The sequence below is a fragment of the Trichosurus vulpecula genome, chromosome 8, assembly GCF_011100635.1.
Source record: "Trichosurus vulpecula isolate mTriVul1 chromosome 8, mTriVul1.pri, whole genome shotgun sequence".
Classification (NCBI taxonomy): Eukaryota; Metazoa; Chordata; class Mammalia; order Diprotodontia; family Phalangeridae; genus Trichosurus; species Trichosurus vulpecula.
Window position 1 is genome coordinate 204395079 of NC_050580.1, and position 16327 is coordinate 204411405.

The following is a 16327-nucleotide window of genomic DNA, read 5'->3' on the forward strand; positions in this document are numbered from 1 at the left end:
AATGGAATATTTTTAAAAAGAACGACAACAATAAAACCTGGAGTTATTCCTTAAAAAGCCAACACTACGTCAGGAAATTGAGGTTGTCAACTGGACCAAACTGGCCTCTAATCTGTGGGTGGCCTGAGCCAAACAGAGCAGGCTAGAGACAGGAGAGCCAGGAATCAAACAGAAGTTTAATTTCAAAGTGAGGGAAATGGCTTGTAAGCAAGGACTCTTGTGCTGGGCCCTGCCCCTGGTGGGGGGACCTGAGGCATTGAGGCTGAACCTTGATTTATGTAGTTGTGGCTAGACAAAGAGTCAGTGTAGTTTAGCAACAGGAGTGAGGCACAACGGCAACAGTGAGTCAAGGTTGTCTAGTGACAAAAAGTCCCTTCATAGCAGGGCTTCATTTCTGGGCTTTTTGGTGCTTGTCTAAGCTCAGGGACCATCAGTTCCAGAAGGAGAGCACAAAGGATTGTTTTTATGCCAAGCTCAGGGCAAAGCTTGCTGGGTGGATCTTAGCTCTGGACAACCCTGTCGACCTGTTTCCACATCTGCCAAGAAAACCCCAGATGGGGTCACAACTGAACATCAACAGAATACTTTAAACTAATAAGATTTGAGCTTTTAAGTTACTCAGGTTTCTCCAGAAAGTGGGTGATGGGTGAGGTTACAAAAGTAGAGGTAAAGCTTGACCTTTGGGCAAGTTTCTCTGGGATGTGGGTGGTGGGTGAAACTGACAAGGAAAAAGAACCACAAAAAGGAATATTAAATGTAGCTTGATTAAGTCTTAGCAAAACAGAATTAAAATCAGTACTTAATTTTATACTCTATTAGAGGTCTTGGGATGTAGAGATGGGCTTTATGTATTGGTATAGAATGGGTTCATTGATATAAGAGGTCCTGTAAATGGTGGAGTGGAGTAAGTGTTGGGGAAAGGAACAGAGAGGCTTGGAGGCAGGGGACAGATACTAAGGCACCCAGGTGCTGACAGGGAGGGAAAAGAGATGCTGGAGCATTCCTCTCCCACAATGAAACTCCATCTTCTTTGGTGCACAAGTAGGGCAGGGCTGGGAAAGAATCCATTTGCCCACTGTCACATTCAGGGGAATGCATATAATAGACCAGGGCTGATCCAGACTGGTCTGGTACCTCAGGTGTGAGATTGAAACAAAATGAGATACTCATGGAATAACTGACAATCCATTGAAGGGGAAAGACACTCAGAACAGAAAAAGGATATGTGGTGAGGATACATCCTTCATTCAGATGGGCACAACTTCCCTGCCTTTGGTGGTCCACTTGTCCAGCCTAAGGAAGTAGCTGAAGGTCCTCATGCTCTGCTTTTTCTGTATATCATGGTCATCTAGCACCAAATACACTTGGGTATCCCAGCTCCTGGATCAGTTGCCACACTTGGACCACTTCCATAGACAGGTAAAGATAAGGCTGTTGTAATGACCATCACATCAGGTTTGGTACCAGAACTTATACGTAGCATCTTATATGCTTATTTTTAAGATCTGATAACTTTCTTAAGAGAGAATATTTCCAGGAAATTTATGGGCAACTTGTATAGGCCTAGGAGGTCCCTGCCAATTCTGTGGGTTTATGCAGTTTATATCCCATGTAAGGAAAGTATTCTCTCACTGTTCTTGTGCTTCACAAAAGTATTCTCTTATTCCTTGGGGAAACTGTTTACTTGAAATAAAACACTGAGAGCTTCAAAATTATTATTACTTTCAACTTTATCTTAATGGTGAGACAAATCCTATTCCAATTATTCTTTTTTTTCTTTTTTTTCCATTTTTAAATTTAATATATTTAGTTTTCAGCATTATCACAAGAATTTGAATTACAAATTTTCTCCCCATTTCTACCCTCCCCCCCACTCCAAGATGGCGTATATTCTAGTTGCCCTGTTCCCCAGTCAGTCCTCCCTTCTGTCACCCCACTCTCCTCCCATCCCCTTTTCCCTTTCTTGTAGGGCAAGATAAATTTCTATGCCCCATTCCCTGTGTATCTTATTTTCTAGTTGCATGCAAAAACTTTTTTTTTTGTTTTTCAACATCTGTTTTTAAAACTTTGAGTTCCAAATTCCCTCCCCTCGTCCCTTCCCAACCACCCTCCCTAAGAAGTCAAGCAATTCAACATAGGCCACGTGCATATCATTATGTATAACCCTTCCACAATACTCATGTTGTGAAAGACTAATATATTTTGCTCCTTCCTAACCTATCCCTCTTTATTGAATTTTCTCCCTTGACCTTGTCCCCTTTTGAAAGTGTTTGTTTTTGATTACCTCCACCCCCATCTGCCCTCCCTTCTATCATCCCCCCCTTTTTTATCTTCTTCTTCCTCCTACTTTCCTGTGGGATAAGTTACCCAATTGAATATGTATGGTATTCCCTCCTCAGGTCAAATCTGATGAAAGCAAGATTCACTCATTCCCCCTCACCTGACCTCTCTTTCCTTCCTACAGAACTGATTTTTCTTGCACTTTATGCGAGATAATTTACCCCATTCTATCTCTTCCTATCTCCCTCTCTCAATATATTCCTCTCTCATCCCTTAATTTTCACACTAACCTTCTCTGTTGTTTTTGGTGCTTGTGAGTTGAGAAGTCTGGTAACTGCTGCAGCTCACTGATTCAGGGTGCTAGGGCATGCTCTGACTGGCTCCTGGTCTAGTTGGTCCGCGCCGCCCACGCTGGGCTCTGCTCCACTCCGCTCCCAGCTCTGTGAGGGGTAGAGCTCACCCAGAGACCATCCAGGCTGTCCTGGGCTGGAGTCCTGCTTCCTTTTGCTATTTTGTGGGTTCTGCAGTTCTAGAATTGGTTCAGAGCCATTTTTATAGGTTTTTGGAGGGACTCGGCGGGGAGCTCATGCTAGTCCCTGCTTTTCAGCTGCCATCTTGGCTCTGCCCCTATTCCAATTATTCTAAAATTAATCTCTCTAGTTGGTATCATCTCAATACACTCTTACCATATACCATCTGAATTTCTAAATGGCGAGTTACAATTTGGGGGGATGTGTTATCGGATCACTTCCTAAATGTTTGTGGAAGAAGGCCTGGAGTTGTTTCCAAGCATCAATTTGGGCCATGGAGTGGGCCCTAACTTCTCCTCCATGGATCACATGTTTACCCACCATACTGTAAAAGGAAACCAGGCATACAGGGAAATATGGGGGCTCAATATAGTGTCCTGTTGCAGGGTAACAGATGATCTCCGGTTTTTTCTTCCCGTGGGCTTGTAACAATTTGGCACTTTCGTTGGCATAGAATTCACTTTTCCAGTTGTGGTCATCCAGACCAACAAGAAACATGAAGCAACTCTCAGCCTTCTCAACTGGAATTAAGCTTTTTCTGTTGGGTTCCTCCAAAGGATTGTTGAGAACATCAACAATGTCTGCAAACCCGTCTTCAGTCATCTTGATACGTTTTGGGTCATTCTTCAATGAGGGAATGGTCATACCCTTATAGTGTAGTGCAGACCCTACATTTGCCAGGCAGCCATTGATGGTGACAGTGGCTGTGATGTCCTTCAAATGAGAGGCCATGGAGAGGCACAGATCACCCCCTTTAGAAAATCCAAGCAGCCCAACTTCTGGACCCTTTACCTGAAAAAATCAGAGAGTCAAAGAGGGAATGAGAATAATGTTATAACTAACAAAATGGTGCAGCTAGGTGGTGCAGTGGACAGAGCACCAGTCCTGGTGTCAGGAGGACCTGAGTTCATATCTGGCTTCAGACACTTAATATGTACTAGCTATGTGACCCTAGGCATGTCATTTAACCCCAAATGTCTCAAAAAAAGCATGAGAAACTTAACAATACCTTTACTTTTGCCCTAAGAGATGTTTTTGGATCTTACTGAGTTTTGTAGTAACCTCTGCTCATGTCAACATGACATGTAAAGCTCATGTTATATAGCATTTTCATTATAACCTAATATTAGAAATATTATGATACCCATTTTTCAGATAGGAAACTGATGATCAAATACTTGCCCATAATCACAGAGTGACTTAAATTTCAAGAAAGTTAGGTGGTACAACAGATAGAGTACTGGACCTCCTACACTCAGGAAGACCTGAGTTCAAATCTTGCCTCAGGCACTTACCAGCCATGTGACCCTCAACAAGTTACTTAACTTCAGTTTGCTTCAGTTTTTTCAATTGTAAATTAAGGATAATAAGAGCAAAGGGTTGTTGTGAGGATCAAATCAGGTAATATTTACAAAATACTCAGCATGGTACCTAGCACAGAGTAGGCACTTAGCAAATCCTTCCTTTCTTCCTTCCTTCTTCCTTCCTTCCTTTCTTCCTTCCTTCCTTCCCTCCTTCCTTAGTTCTTTCTGGCCCAAGGCAACTCACATACCTATGGTAGAGAGCTGATTATCTATTTTAATTGAGGCCTTGTGGAGAAAATGTCTCCCGCCACCTCTTTTCCAACCTATTCATGACTCTACTAAGGGGAAGCACAGGCTGAGGGATGATATAATTTGGAGCAGGTAGACATTCTGCATACCTCAAGTCACTGCTCACTGATATCCTTCCTTGGATCCTGGATCTGAAGAGATGTCTACTCTAACTCACTCATTTCACAACTAAGGAAACTATAGCCCAGGGAGGTGACAAACCTGTGTCTTCCAAAGGTCACACAGATGATCATTACCAGAGATGATTTGGATTTGTCTCAGTTTTCTCCTTCCAAACAGCAGAGGGATTGACCAGTGTTCAAACACTCTTTGGAAGCAGGGAAAATCTCAAAGCAAAACAGGCATCTAGTTTGCAAAGTTTATAGAGTACCTGGCCTGGAGTCAGGAAGACTCCTCTTCCTGAGTTCAAATCTGGCCTCAAATGCCTACTAGCTGTGTAACCCTGGACAAGTCACTTAACCCTGTTTGCTTCAGTTTCCTCATCTGTAAAATGATCTGGAGAAGGAAATAGCAAGCCACTCCACTTCCCAATAAATACTTACAATAAGAGGTTTCATTCTTGGCACAATTTCTAAAAATAAAGAGCAATGAGGCATAGCATCTACTCCCAGAATCAAAGAAAGTAAAAGAAGAGAGAAGTCATAAAATGAGAAGACAACCTGGGAATGGTTTTTCAGGTACTGGACAGCCTCTTCAAAGTATTCCAGATGAAGTTCCCTCATGTCTTTGGGGAGGTCCTCAAAGGCATAGTATGCCAGGGCCAGCACAGCAAAGCCATGTCCAGCCATCAGGCTGGCTCTATACTCAAACAGTCCACCTCCAGTTCCAAAGATGTCGATGATCCCAGGGAAGGGCCCTGAACCTAAAAGAAAGTCAAAGTCATAAAGCATTCCCTTTAAAGTCTTCCCTCTGAATTCTAAGGATATTCCTGTTGTTTGCTCTTCAATGACATATTCTGAGACACCATAAGACTCCTTGTTCACCACTGCATGTACACTGGGAAGAATATACCTGGTTATAACTGCACAGTGTGATTAAGGAAAAAAAACTCAATTAACTGGAAAATAAATAGCTGCCATTTACATAGTGCTTACTGTGTGCCAGGCAATCTTCTAAGCACTTGATCCTCACAACAATCTTGTGAGGTAGGAGCTATTACTGTCCTCTTCATTTTAAAGTTGAAGAAACTGAGGCATCAGAAGTTAAGTGACTTGCCTAGGGTCAAAACTTTAGAGCCAGCATTTATCCCAATGAGATTTCTCAGATAAAATGCTTAAAGAAATTCCATTCTCCTCCTCAGTACCTTTTCCTTTTAAGAGTCCCCTTTTCCATTCTAGGCAAATCTGACTTATCAACCTAGAATCTAAGACTTGACAAAGCAGTACTTAGACCCCAGATTTTCCTGCTGCTGCTCAGGAACCTGACTTACACTGTCTCTGGCCCTTCAGTTTCAATTTTTCATTCAATCTCTCTATTTACATTCCTGGGTTCCCAAGGATTTTTAAAAAAATTGTCCCTGGAAGTTAGCAGTCTGAAGAATGGAAACTTGAACTTGTGGATACTCACTGGCTAGAAATCAGCAGGGGTACCTCCCTTTCTCTACAGTGAATTTTCCTTCTTCCTATGCTAGAAATCCCAGATGAAGCCCGAAATTGTTAGAAACATACTTAGTCTAGGGATAAACAAACCTCGTTGGAAAGCCAGGATATTTTACATTTATTCTCTCTGGATTTTCAATCCTATATCATCTAAGGATATATGTATTTTAATCTGAGGTTTATGGACTACTACATTTACTATCTACGTGAGATTCCAGAATATAATTAATTTATAGTGATATATTTTAAAAATAAGGGAAGAAAAGGATACTGAGTGAATTTTGAAAGCCTGGTAAGCTTTATTGTTGTGATAAGGCTAGTTTAATGGGAACTGAACTTCCTCCCCAAGGTAAACACCTTTTGGTACTCAGGAATTTGTGATGGCACTGTGGGAATTTGTGAATGAATCCCAATGTTTAAAGGCTTATTTTTGCTTGAAGAAGGAGACACTTGTTATTTTATGGCTGTCCAACTGATTTTCTTCATGAAATTTTAAGCGATATTATTCCTCTTGACATCAGGATAAATTATAAACTGTTTTTAAAGAAAGGGAAAATACTTTTGGAAGAAATGTTTTGTAAAATCTCTGCATAATTTGTTGTAATAACTTGATATTGAAATTTATATTCAAACCCACTGTGAATTTTATGAGTCTCTGGGTGGGACCCAGATGTCTGGAAGATATGTTTATGTGGAGGGTCAAGAGATTGAGTACAAAATGAGGTAGGTAATGGCACAAGATAAGGGAGACTGGGAGATTTTATGACCCAGGATGGGAGAGAGACAGGAAATTCTATCGAAGAGACTTTGGGATGCCTTCAGGTTAAAAAAGGTTGGGACTGCTAAAGGTTTTTTTTTTTTTGAAACAACAGCCTTACAGTATCCTCATTCCCTTCCCCCACTCCCCCCCCCCCCCAGTCTAGTTAAGAAGAGAGAGATTCACCTTTTCTGCCATCTGGCATAAGGGAAAGAAGGGGGATGGGCAGCAGCTACAGAGAAGGCCCCTCAGGTAATAACCCTGGGTCTCTGGGGCTGGAGGAGCCTGGAAACAGCACAGGCTAGAAAGCTGAAGGAGGCTAAAAAGCAGCACACCTCACACTTCGGTAAACTTGCTTTGTTAAAGTTGTAGTCTCTATGTAATGTGCATCCAACAAAACTGAAGTGTATCAAATTGGTAAACTTTTGTATACGGAGTTCTTAAACACGGAACTTGATAAGCTGAGAATTTGCAAATGATCTCTAGTAACTGGCTTAGGACAGATTTTAAAATTTAAGCAAATAGTTGGGTAAATTGGTACACTTGTATAGTCATATGAAAGACAAGAATATTCTTTCTGAATGTTATGAGGATAATTAGATAAAGGAAAAGAAATAAGGATACAAAGGCAATGTTGAATTATTATCCCATAGACTAAGGCTGGGATTTAAAGTTACTGGGTATCTATATGGAATAAGGTCCTTACATGTTTCAAAATGATGTAAGAGCAATTGGGTATGAATACAATTGACTGAATTAATTACTGGAACTAAATCAGAGACATCTTCGGTTTGAGGAAAAGACTTTCAGTGTAAGTTTCTTAGAAGGAGATAACTTGTGAATACATTTTCAATTGATGGAAAGGTTAAATGTTTCTGTTTTGATCTGAATTCATTCCTTGACTTAAAACATAAGATAAAGTTAGTATTGAACCTATCATACTCTCAGAACCTATTGGAAAGGCAAGGTAGAGAACTATAAAGAATGTTGGCCTTGGAGTTAGAAGATCTATTTTTAACCCAGGCTCTACCACTTATAACTGAGGCTAAATAGAGCCTTAGAGGTAATTTATTCCAATCTCACTAGAATCTTGGGAAACAGATGTAAATCTATTAGAGCAATAAATTATGATCTTAATGGGAAAATCTGATTTTATGAACTAAAACAAGTGTAAAATGCATACAAGCTATTTAAGGCTCCCTTAGAGATGTTCTTTAACCAATGTGAGATTATAGCCTTGTCTTAATTTGATTATTGGAATTTGCTATTCAAAAACCTAATGGGACTGTTAACTGATTGTTTTTCTGAGTCTAATTCTAGGTATGAATATCAGGAAAGGCTGTCTGAGCCACTGATCCATGATGCCAGTAACCCTGAGGTGCAGGTATGGATTGCATAGGATGATCTCATGGGAAGGCTGGGAAAATGGCTATTCAGTCTGAGCTGAGGGAGGATTTTTCCAACCTGATTCCTCAACTGAAACCTGGCAGCTTTTAAACCTGGCTCAATGCAGTTTACAGTTTGACATAACTTCTGCCTGGAGTTGACATGAAGTGAAGGAAATAGTGTTCCCTTACTATAAGTTATGTTCCTAATCTCTTAGTGGCAAATTTCTATATTCAAAAAATTTTGTAAGCACAATAACAAATCTATTGAATGATTTATTCTGGAACATCTTAGGTTATTATAAGATTGAGCTATTAGGCCTACAATTTTAGCCCAAACAATAACTAGTTATTTAGACCTGATATCTGTTACTAGTATGTATTCCTGTATAAGTTAGGGTCCTACAATTCTTTGTAATATTATGGAGACAATTAGATTCATAGGCTTGTGAGGACATTACTTGTTACTTAGTTAATATCATACTTGTCTCAAGTTTTGTCACAATTAGTTACATTAAAAAAAAGAATGGCTTGTGATTTATTTTGTAAATGTCTTAAAGGAAACATGGCATGACTAGAAGTTTGTGGCTTAATATGTACTGTTAAAAATTAATTACTTAATATGTTTATGTATGTACTGGAGCCTGTAATTAATTCTTTAGTGAAATCTCATCCTCCTGCTGGGGGAATTAATAATGGATTAATGTAAAGTATAAAAAAACTATGTTCTATGTGAATCTCTCACTTTTGTAGGAGAGTGGACAAAAAGAAATCAGGATTCTACAAGAAGAGAAGAAGAAGAAGCTGAGAGGCTGTGCTGGAGATGGCTGAAGAAATACCAAGGACCAGTGGACTTCATCAGATGATGTTCCTGCGAGATAGCTGTATGAGAAGAGACTTCTGAGTCTTAAAGGGACAATTGTATTACTGTTTTCTTTTGGGCCTCTGTATCTGTATTTATAAAGGGGACTGCTCCCTTGATTTGTCAGTGCTTCAATCAACCCTTCCCCCTTCCCTTACCATATTTACTTAAAGGGGAGATGGAGAAGGGAAGAATTCATATGAAAAAGAGAGTTAAGGAGTATTAAAGATGTGGAAACAAAAATTTGAGTAAAAGGAAAGAGAAGAAACTGTGGGAAAGATTGGGAGTAGTTTTGTTCCCACAGGATTAAAAGTACTCCTTCCAGCTTTAGCAGAATGTAAGTCAGGTACTGTTCTTATCAGAGCTGTGATCTAGCAGAACCAGACTTCTGATCTGGTGAAAGGTGAGAGGTTTGTGGGCATGTTTAACACGCTGTTTGAGGTGGGGCATGATGTGCACAGTTCAGGAGATTGCATCCAGCCAATGAAGAGCCAGGCAGGAGATTTGAATTTGCATAATATAAAAGACTAGCATTCATCGGAACACATTGTGCTCTCCTGTAATCCATTCAGGGGACATACCCATTTATTCAGAGAGAATAAATGTAAAACATAATGAAAACCTTCCTGGCTTTCCAACGAGTGTTGTTTATTCCCTAGACTAAGTAAGTTTCTAACAGTTAACACATAACTTACTAGCCACATGTTCCCAGAACCTATTGGAAAGGCAAGGTAGAGAACTATAAAGAATGTTGGCCTTGGAGTTAGAAGATCTATTTTTAACCCAGGCTCTACCACTTATAACTGAGGCTAAATAGAACCTTAGAGGTAATTTATTCCAATCCTTTATTTGACAGGTGGGGAAATTAAGATTCACAAACAATGAGTCCCATCTTCAGTCTTTCAGATGATTCACAGATCTATATTTGCAAGCCTAGTCTTTCTCCTCAGCTTCCACCTCACCAACAGCCTTTTGGATATCTTGTTGGAAGTCCTAGAGGTATCTCAAACGCAGTGCGTCCAAAGAGAACTCATGGTCTTTCATTACAAATAAAAACTGCAATTCATTCTGCCATTTCTCATTTTATGAATACTCCCTTTGTTTCTAGTTCCTTGACTATAAATATTTCTGCTATGCTTTCTACTTTTCATTTTGGTATTGTCGATTTGGTTTTGTTTTCTCTTTTTAAAACATCAGACTGGTTATTAGTTTCTGTTTTATGGGTTTTTAAAGTACAGCTTCTAATTTGATTTCTCAAGTCATGTTTCTCCATTTTGTTAATTCTTTGATTTTCAGGGTTTGTATTTCGATATTTAGTTGAGGTTTCATAATTTGTTGGTTTTCAAGGACTTCTTTTAGTTGCATATCCAATTTATTAATCTATTCTTTCTTTTTTTGATGAACTTGTTTGGAGATAGACATTTCCCCTTTGTCATTGTTTTGCCATCATCCCAAATGTTGTGTAATTGCTGCTATTTCTTTGATGAAATTTTCTATTGTTATATGATTGGCTGTTGAGCCTGAAGTTTTAGGTTTAAACTAATCTCCAATTAATTTATAAACCTTCCTTTAAAAATTAATTTTTTTATCCTGAACTTAAATACCAAAATGAGAATTTATATCTAAAGATATATGGATACACACACACATGCACACACATACATCTCAGAATATAAAACAGAGGATTATGTATGAAATCAGAACTTTCTATTTCATAAACAAAGGACATAATAAATTCCATATGTCACTCTCAATACTATCTTACTCATCTATGCTTCCTTCTGAGCTTCTTTCTGTACTCTTCTGAACATTAAAATAAAAGTTCCAATGGCTCTTTTGGCAAAGGTGAGAATCACTATTCTTATCATCTCTCTTCCTCCTATCACAAATTAAAAACTGAAACAACAGGGGGAAAACACCTTTGTAAAAAAATAAACATAGTTAAGCACAATGAATCCATACAGTGTCCATGTCAAAAAATTTTTACCTTTGCACTTTGAATAAATTACCTCTCTCTCTCTCTCTCTCTCTCTCTCTCTCTCTCTCTCTCTCTCTCTCTCTCTCTCGTCTCTCTCTTTCTGAAGGTTGGTAACATGCATCAAGCTGGAGCTATAATTGGTCACTGCATTCATCAAGTTTCTAAGTCTTTCAAAGTCATTTCTTTTTTCTCCTTTGCAATGGTGCTATAACCCCTTCCTCCATATCTATATATTGCTAAGGTACCTCAGTTGTGGGGAACAGCATGTCCTACCACCTCTTATTCCTACTACAGAAACTAGTGTATTTTATTCCTTTTATTCTCTTATCATTCTCCTTTTAAAATCTCAGAATGGAATAAATCCATCTCCAGGATATCTGTTTTCCTAATGTAATTCTCTGAATATACTTTGACTACACTGTGATTCTGAAGGGAAACTTGTTTCTTCTCTCCCATAAGGTTGTTAGCACTATATCATGCTATAGCTGCTTCCAATTTAACTTTCTAGATTTCCCTTGAGTCTTCTTTTGCATTTGAAAATTCGTACTCAGCTTTTGTCTTTTTCAGCAGAAATGCTTGAAAATCCTCTATTCAGTTAAAGATCTACTTTTTCCCTTGTTGCATTATCCTCATTTTAGCAGAGTTACTTTTGGATTTAAGCTAACATACCTTAACCTTTTGTTATATTGTATCTCAAGGTGTTCTTTCATTGATGGTAGAAGCTTATAGGTCTTGTGTGATCCTGATTGTGGTTCCTTGGTACTTGAATTGTTTCTGATACTTACAGTATTTTTCCTTTTATGTGAGAGCTCTGAATTTGGGCCCTGTTACACATAAAGACTTCTCATTTTGGAGATTCTTGCTCAAAATATGTTTTTGTGGATTTGTTCATTTTTTTTAATCTCAGCACCACATAGAAGTTTTACAAAAAATGACTAGGATATTGCAACAATCATATAAAAGGTAGAAGGATATTCAAGACATCATTTATAGAACATAATACAATAAAAATAGTTATTGGTTCAGAGACCACAAACAAAAGAGACAGACCACAGTGGGGTTCTGGTGCAAGTCTTGGGCATACAAATTATTTCATCCCTGGATATCAGTTTCTTCATCTCTAAAATGAGAAGATTGGATCACATGCTAACCAAAGACTCTCCTCCTAGATACTAGAAGTTCTCCAATCAGAACTGCTCAGATTTCTTGGCATGAACTCTGCTATAGAGAAAAGAAGCCACTTCCAAGCCCATCTAAGAAGCACTTATTAAAGCAATAAGTGTAAAGGGAAGAAAGGGAAGGTAATAAGCATTTACATACTACCTTCTATATGCCAGGGCACTATGCTAAGCACTGTAAAATTAGCACTTACAAACTTATTTACGATTATTTAATTTATAATTATTAAGCTTCTTTACAATTATTTGATTCTCCCAACAACTCTGCAGAGATAGGTGCCACACATGAGCAAACTGAGGGAGACAAAGGTTGAGCAACTTGTACAGGGTCACACAGAGAGTAGCTTTCTGGGGCTGGATTTCAGCTCAGTACTACTTGGACTCCAAGGCTAGCACTCTTCTCTATTGCATCACCAGCTGCCTTTACTCTGTATGAAAGTACCGTAGTACTCTAGGATTATAAATGCAAGCCAAAAATAGTCCCTTTCCCTTGGAGAACTTGTATTCTACAGATGATACCTTCACCTAGATAAGTATCTGCATGATCACCCTCTTGCCTAGACTATTACAGTAGTTTCCCTGCCTCTAGGATCTCCTCTCACAGCCAAAGAGATGTTCCTAAAACTCAAGTCTGACATGGATGTCACTCCTCTTCTCGAGAAGTTCCAGAGGTTCTCCACTTCCTCTAGGATCCATAACCCTTCACCACCTGGCTCCCGTCCACCTTTTTTACACATACTTCACTTGACTCAGCATTATGTACTCTCCAGTCCACTCAAATTGGCCTACCTGCTGCCCCTCACCCAAGATATCCATGTCTCCTCTCCATGCCTTTGCTGTCCCCTGTACCTGGCCTTTAGTACATACATTCCTTCCAAGCTCACTATAAAGACCACCTCCACATAAAGTCTTTCCTGATTCCCCAGTAGCTGCTGGTGCTTCCCCCACCCACCCTGAAATTCTATGTACCTTGTACTTGGTTTTTATGGTCAACTAGGTGGTACAGTGGATGGAGTGCTTGACCTGGAGTCAGAAAGACTCTCTTCCTGAATCCCAAATCTGGCCTCAAATACTTACTAGTTCTATGACCCTAGACAAGTCACTTAACCCTGTTTGCCTCTTTCCTTATATGTAAAATGAGCTGGAGAAGGAAATGGCACGCCACTCCAATATATCTTGCCAAGAAATGCCAAATGGGGTGATGAGAGTGAAAAATGACTTAACAACAAGAAACATTTGCTTTTTATATATTTTCTCATACCTCTATGTTTATATATTGTTTCCCCATGGAAGCCCTTGAGAGCAGGGCATATTTTATTTTGCCTTTTAATCTCCTTTCTTTGCACTAGTAACTCCTCTGAGTTTAAGGAAACCCTTTTTTTTCACCACCTGCTGTACTGTAAATCTAGACTTTATTTAAAAAGTGTCAACACTGCTCCTAGATATTGTCTTGCTTAGCCATGTGAATGAGATTGTACCTCAGTTATTTATTTCTTCTTTTGTTCCTACCAATATCATGTTATAGCTCTATTTTTATACATCTTATTTGTATCAGCAATTTAAATGTTCTATATATTCTGTTTTGGCACCACAGTAAATATTTCTCCATCAATTTTTTCACCTTTGTGTTAGTGACATAAAAAATTCCCTCAATTTGTCTCACGTTCCTGCTAAACTCATTTTTTCCTTCAATTTTTCTCCATTCCTTAGATTTTCAAAAAATACAATCACGATACCCACAGAGAGATAGTTTAACAGCTTGTTTGTCCATTTATTCCTGTAATTCCTTTTTATGCCCTCCTTTTTTTTTTTTTTTTTTTTTTTTTTTTTTTTTTTTTTTGCTAAACTTACTTTAGTATTTCAAGGAGAAACGATCTTCTCTCTGGGGGGCGACACCTTCCACTGATATAAAAGACATCCCTGTATAACTGATTGACTTCAAAAATTACAGTGGCTAAAAAGCTCACCATTGAAAGGTGACCTTTGGTCAGGAGCTTACCTAGGCTGGGATTTAGACAAGAGAGATATGTAGTAGCAGGTCTGATGATGCCCAAATAACTTAATCTTCCATGAATAGCTAAAGAGTAACAGACCATCACAAATGTTTGTTTAACAGAACTGAGATTTGGAAGGGTCTAAAGGTGAATTCTTGGACTTGAACCTGGGACTTCGGATCCCCAGTTATAGATTAGAAGTCAGAGGATTTAGAACTGGAAAGGACTTTAGACTGATTTCTAAGCCAACTCCTCAGTGTTTCCCTGCCAAACCCCTGAGAGATGTCCATCCATCCCTCTGACATCTCAAGATTCTTTTAGAATGCCAGGGGGATCCTTGGCACGTCAGAATGCTAGAACATCCTGCTGTGGGAGAAGGAAAGAAAGAGCGGTGGTCGGTGATTAGATGAGGGGTCAGAGAAGAAAAGTATGGGGGTGAGGGTTGGAGGGGCACTCACCGGGAGGCAGGAAGAGGGTGGCGCGCACGCTGCCTTCTCGCACCGGGATCCTCTGCACCCCAGGCCCGAGGAAGCTCCGCTCGTGGACCACCTGTGCCAGCAGTTTAGTGGGTTTCGGGTCGTGACCCTCATACACCTCCAGGTCCACGAGGAAAGGAGTCTGCACGTCACGCTTCACCAGCCGCCAATAGGGCTTGTCGGGCTTCATGCTCCAGAAGAGCCCCATGGGCTCCACGCCGCTGTAGCTGTCCCCCAGGGAGGGTGCCCGCGCCAGGTCCAGCTGCCCGCGGGCGTCGGCCTCGTAGCGGGCCGAGGCCCGGAAAAACTCCCCTTTCTCATCGCGGAGGGAGGCGCGCAGGGTGACCCGCTGGGCAGGGGCCAGACCGTGCACCGCAATCGCCACGGGCTCATCCCACAGGCTGCGGGGCCCGGGAGTCAAGTCCAAGGTCACGGCCATTGAAGGTGACCTGAGGCATCCAAGAGTTCGCCTAGTTATAGTGAATGGGGAGTTCTCTGGTTCCCATTGGCTCCCCCCCCGGGGGGGTGGTGGAAATCTCTCGGGAGCTGTCCAATGGCTTCTGTAGAGGCGAGAAAGCTCTCTAGGAGGTGGAAGCATGGGGTGGACGCGTGTCTAGTTCAAAGTCCTTCTCTCCTTTTTCTCGTTGAGTCGTTTCTGGGAAAGCCCTAGAATTTAGAGGCTTGTGAAAGGTTTCTTGGAAAAAATGGGATTTCAGCCCGGGAAGTCAGCAGGGGCAGTTGAGGAGGAGAGCGTGCCAAGCATTGGAGACAGGCAGAGAAAATGTCAGGAGCAGGGAGGAATGGAGCGCCTTGTTAAAGAACTAGCAGGGAGTCCACTGCCACTGGATCAGAAGTGAAGTCTAAGAAGGCTCACAAGACAGGGGCAGGCTAGTTCCTAAAGGGATTTGAATGCCAAATGGGCATTCTGTATTTGATCCTGTAGGCAAAAAAGAACCACTGGAGTTTGTTGAGAAGGGGGTGAGGGTCAGACATGTTCTGATCTGCAGTTTAGGAAAATCACCTTGGTGGCATGGATTGGATGGAGAGAGATTAAAGCAGACTGACCCATTAGCATTGATCCAGGCAGGAGGTGCTGAGGGCCTGCACTAGAGTGATGGCAGCAATCAGAGGAAAGAAGGCAGTGTATTTGAGATATGTTGCGAAATGAAATCAACAAGCCTTGCAACAGTTTGGGAAATTGGGAGGGGGAGGGAAAGAGGAGTGAGCAGTCAAGCCTGACACCTAGGTTGCAAATCTGAGGGACTGGGGGGATGGTGTTGCCCTCTACAGAAACAGGGAAGGAAGGAGCAGGGGAGGGCTGAGGGGGAAAGATAGAGGTCTGTTTTGAGGGGATCTAAATTGTTAGTAATATTAGCATATATATATATATGCACATACACATACTAGATACATACACACATGCATACACACAACTACATACACATGTGTGCATATCACACTTTACAAATACCTTGATTTGATCTTCACCACAATCCTGTGAAGTAGGTGCTATTATTATTCTCATGTATAGATGAGCAAACTGAGGTGAAGTGACTTGCCCAGGGTCACTCAGCTACTAAGTGTTGAGGGTAGATTTGAACCCAGATCTTGCTGAATACAAGTCCACTCTTCTATCCACTGGGCCACCCAGCTGGCTAGATTAGATTAAGATGATT

At 40.5% G+C, this 16327-nt stretch overlaps 1 protein-coding gene and 1 long non-coding RNA gene across 3 annotated transcripts; both read right to left on the reverse strand.

Moving 5' to 3' along the window:
* Nucleotides 1–1226: 1226 nt before the first annotated feature.
* Nucleotides 1227–2606, reverse strand: LOC118828236. The gene is made up of 2 exons (XR_005008943.1): nucleotides 2571–2606; nucleotides 1227–1431 (listed from the first exon to the last, which is right to left on the reverse strand). It is a non-coding gene; the product is annotated as an uncharacterized LOC118828236 (long non-coding RNA).
* Nucleotides 2607–2834: 228 nt separating this feature from the next.
* LOC118828232 (acyl-coenzyme A thioesterase 1-like) lies at nucleotides 2835–15848 on the reverse strand. Of its 2 annotated transcripts, XM_036734704.1 has the most exons (3): nucleotides 14634–15848; nucleotides 5083–5285; nucleotides 2835–3602 (listed from the first exon to the last, which is right to left on the reverse strand). In XM_036734704.1, exons 1-3 carry the CDS (start codon nucleotides 15247–15249, stop codon nucleotides 2997–2999), a joined length of 1425 nt encoding a protein of 474 aa, XP_036590599.1. In that variant the 5' UTR covers nucleotides 15250–15848; the 3' UTR covers nucleotides 2835–2996. The 2 variants fall into 2 exon arrangements, with proteins under 2 accessions (XP_036590599.1, XP_036590600.1); XM_036734705.1 differs by lacking the exon at nucleotides 5083–5285 and having other exon boundaries at nucleotides 14634–14864.
* Between the last annotated feature and the right edge of the window lie 479 nt (nucleotides 15849–16327).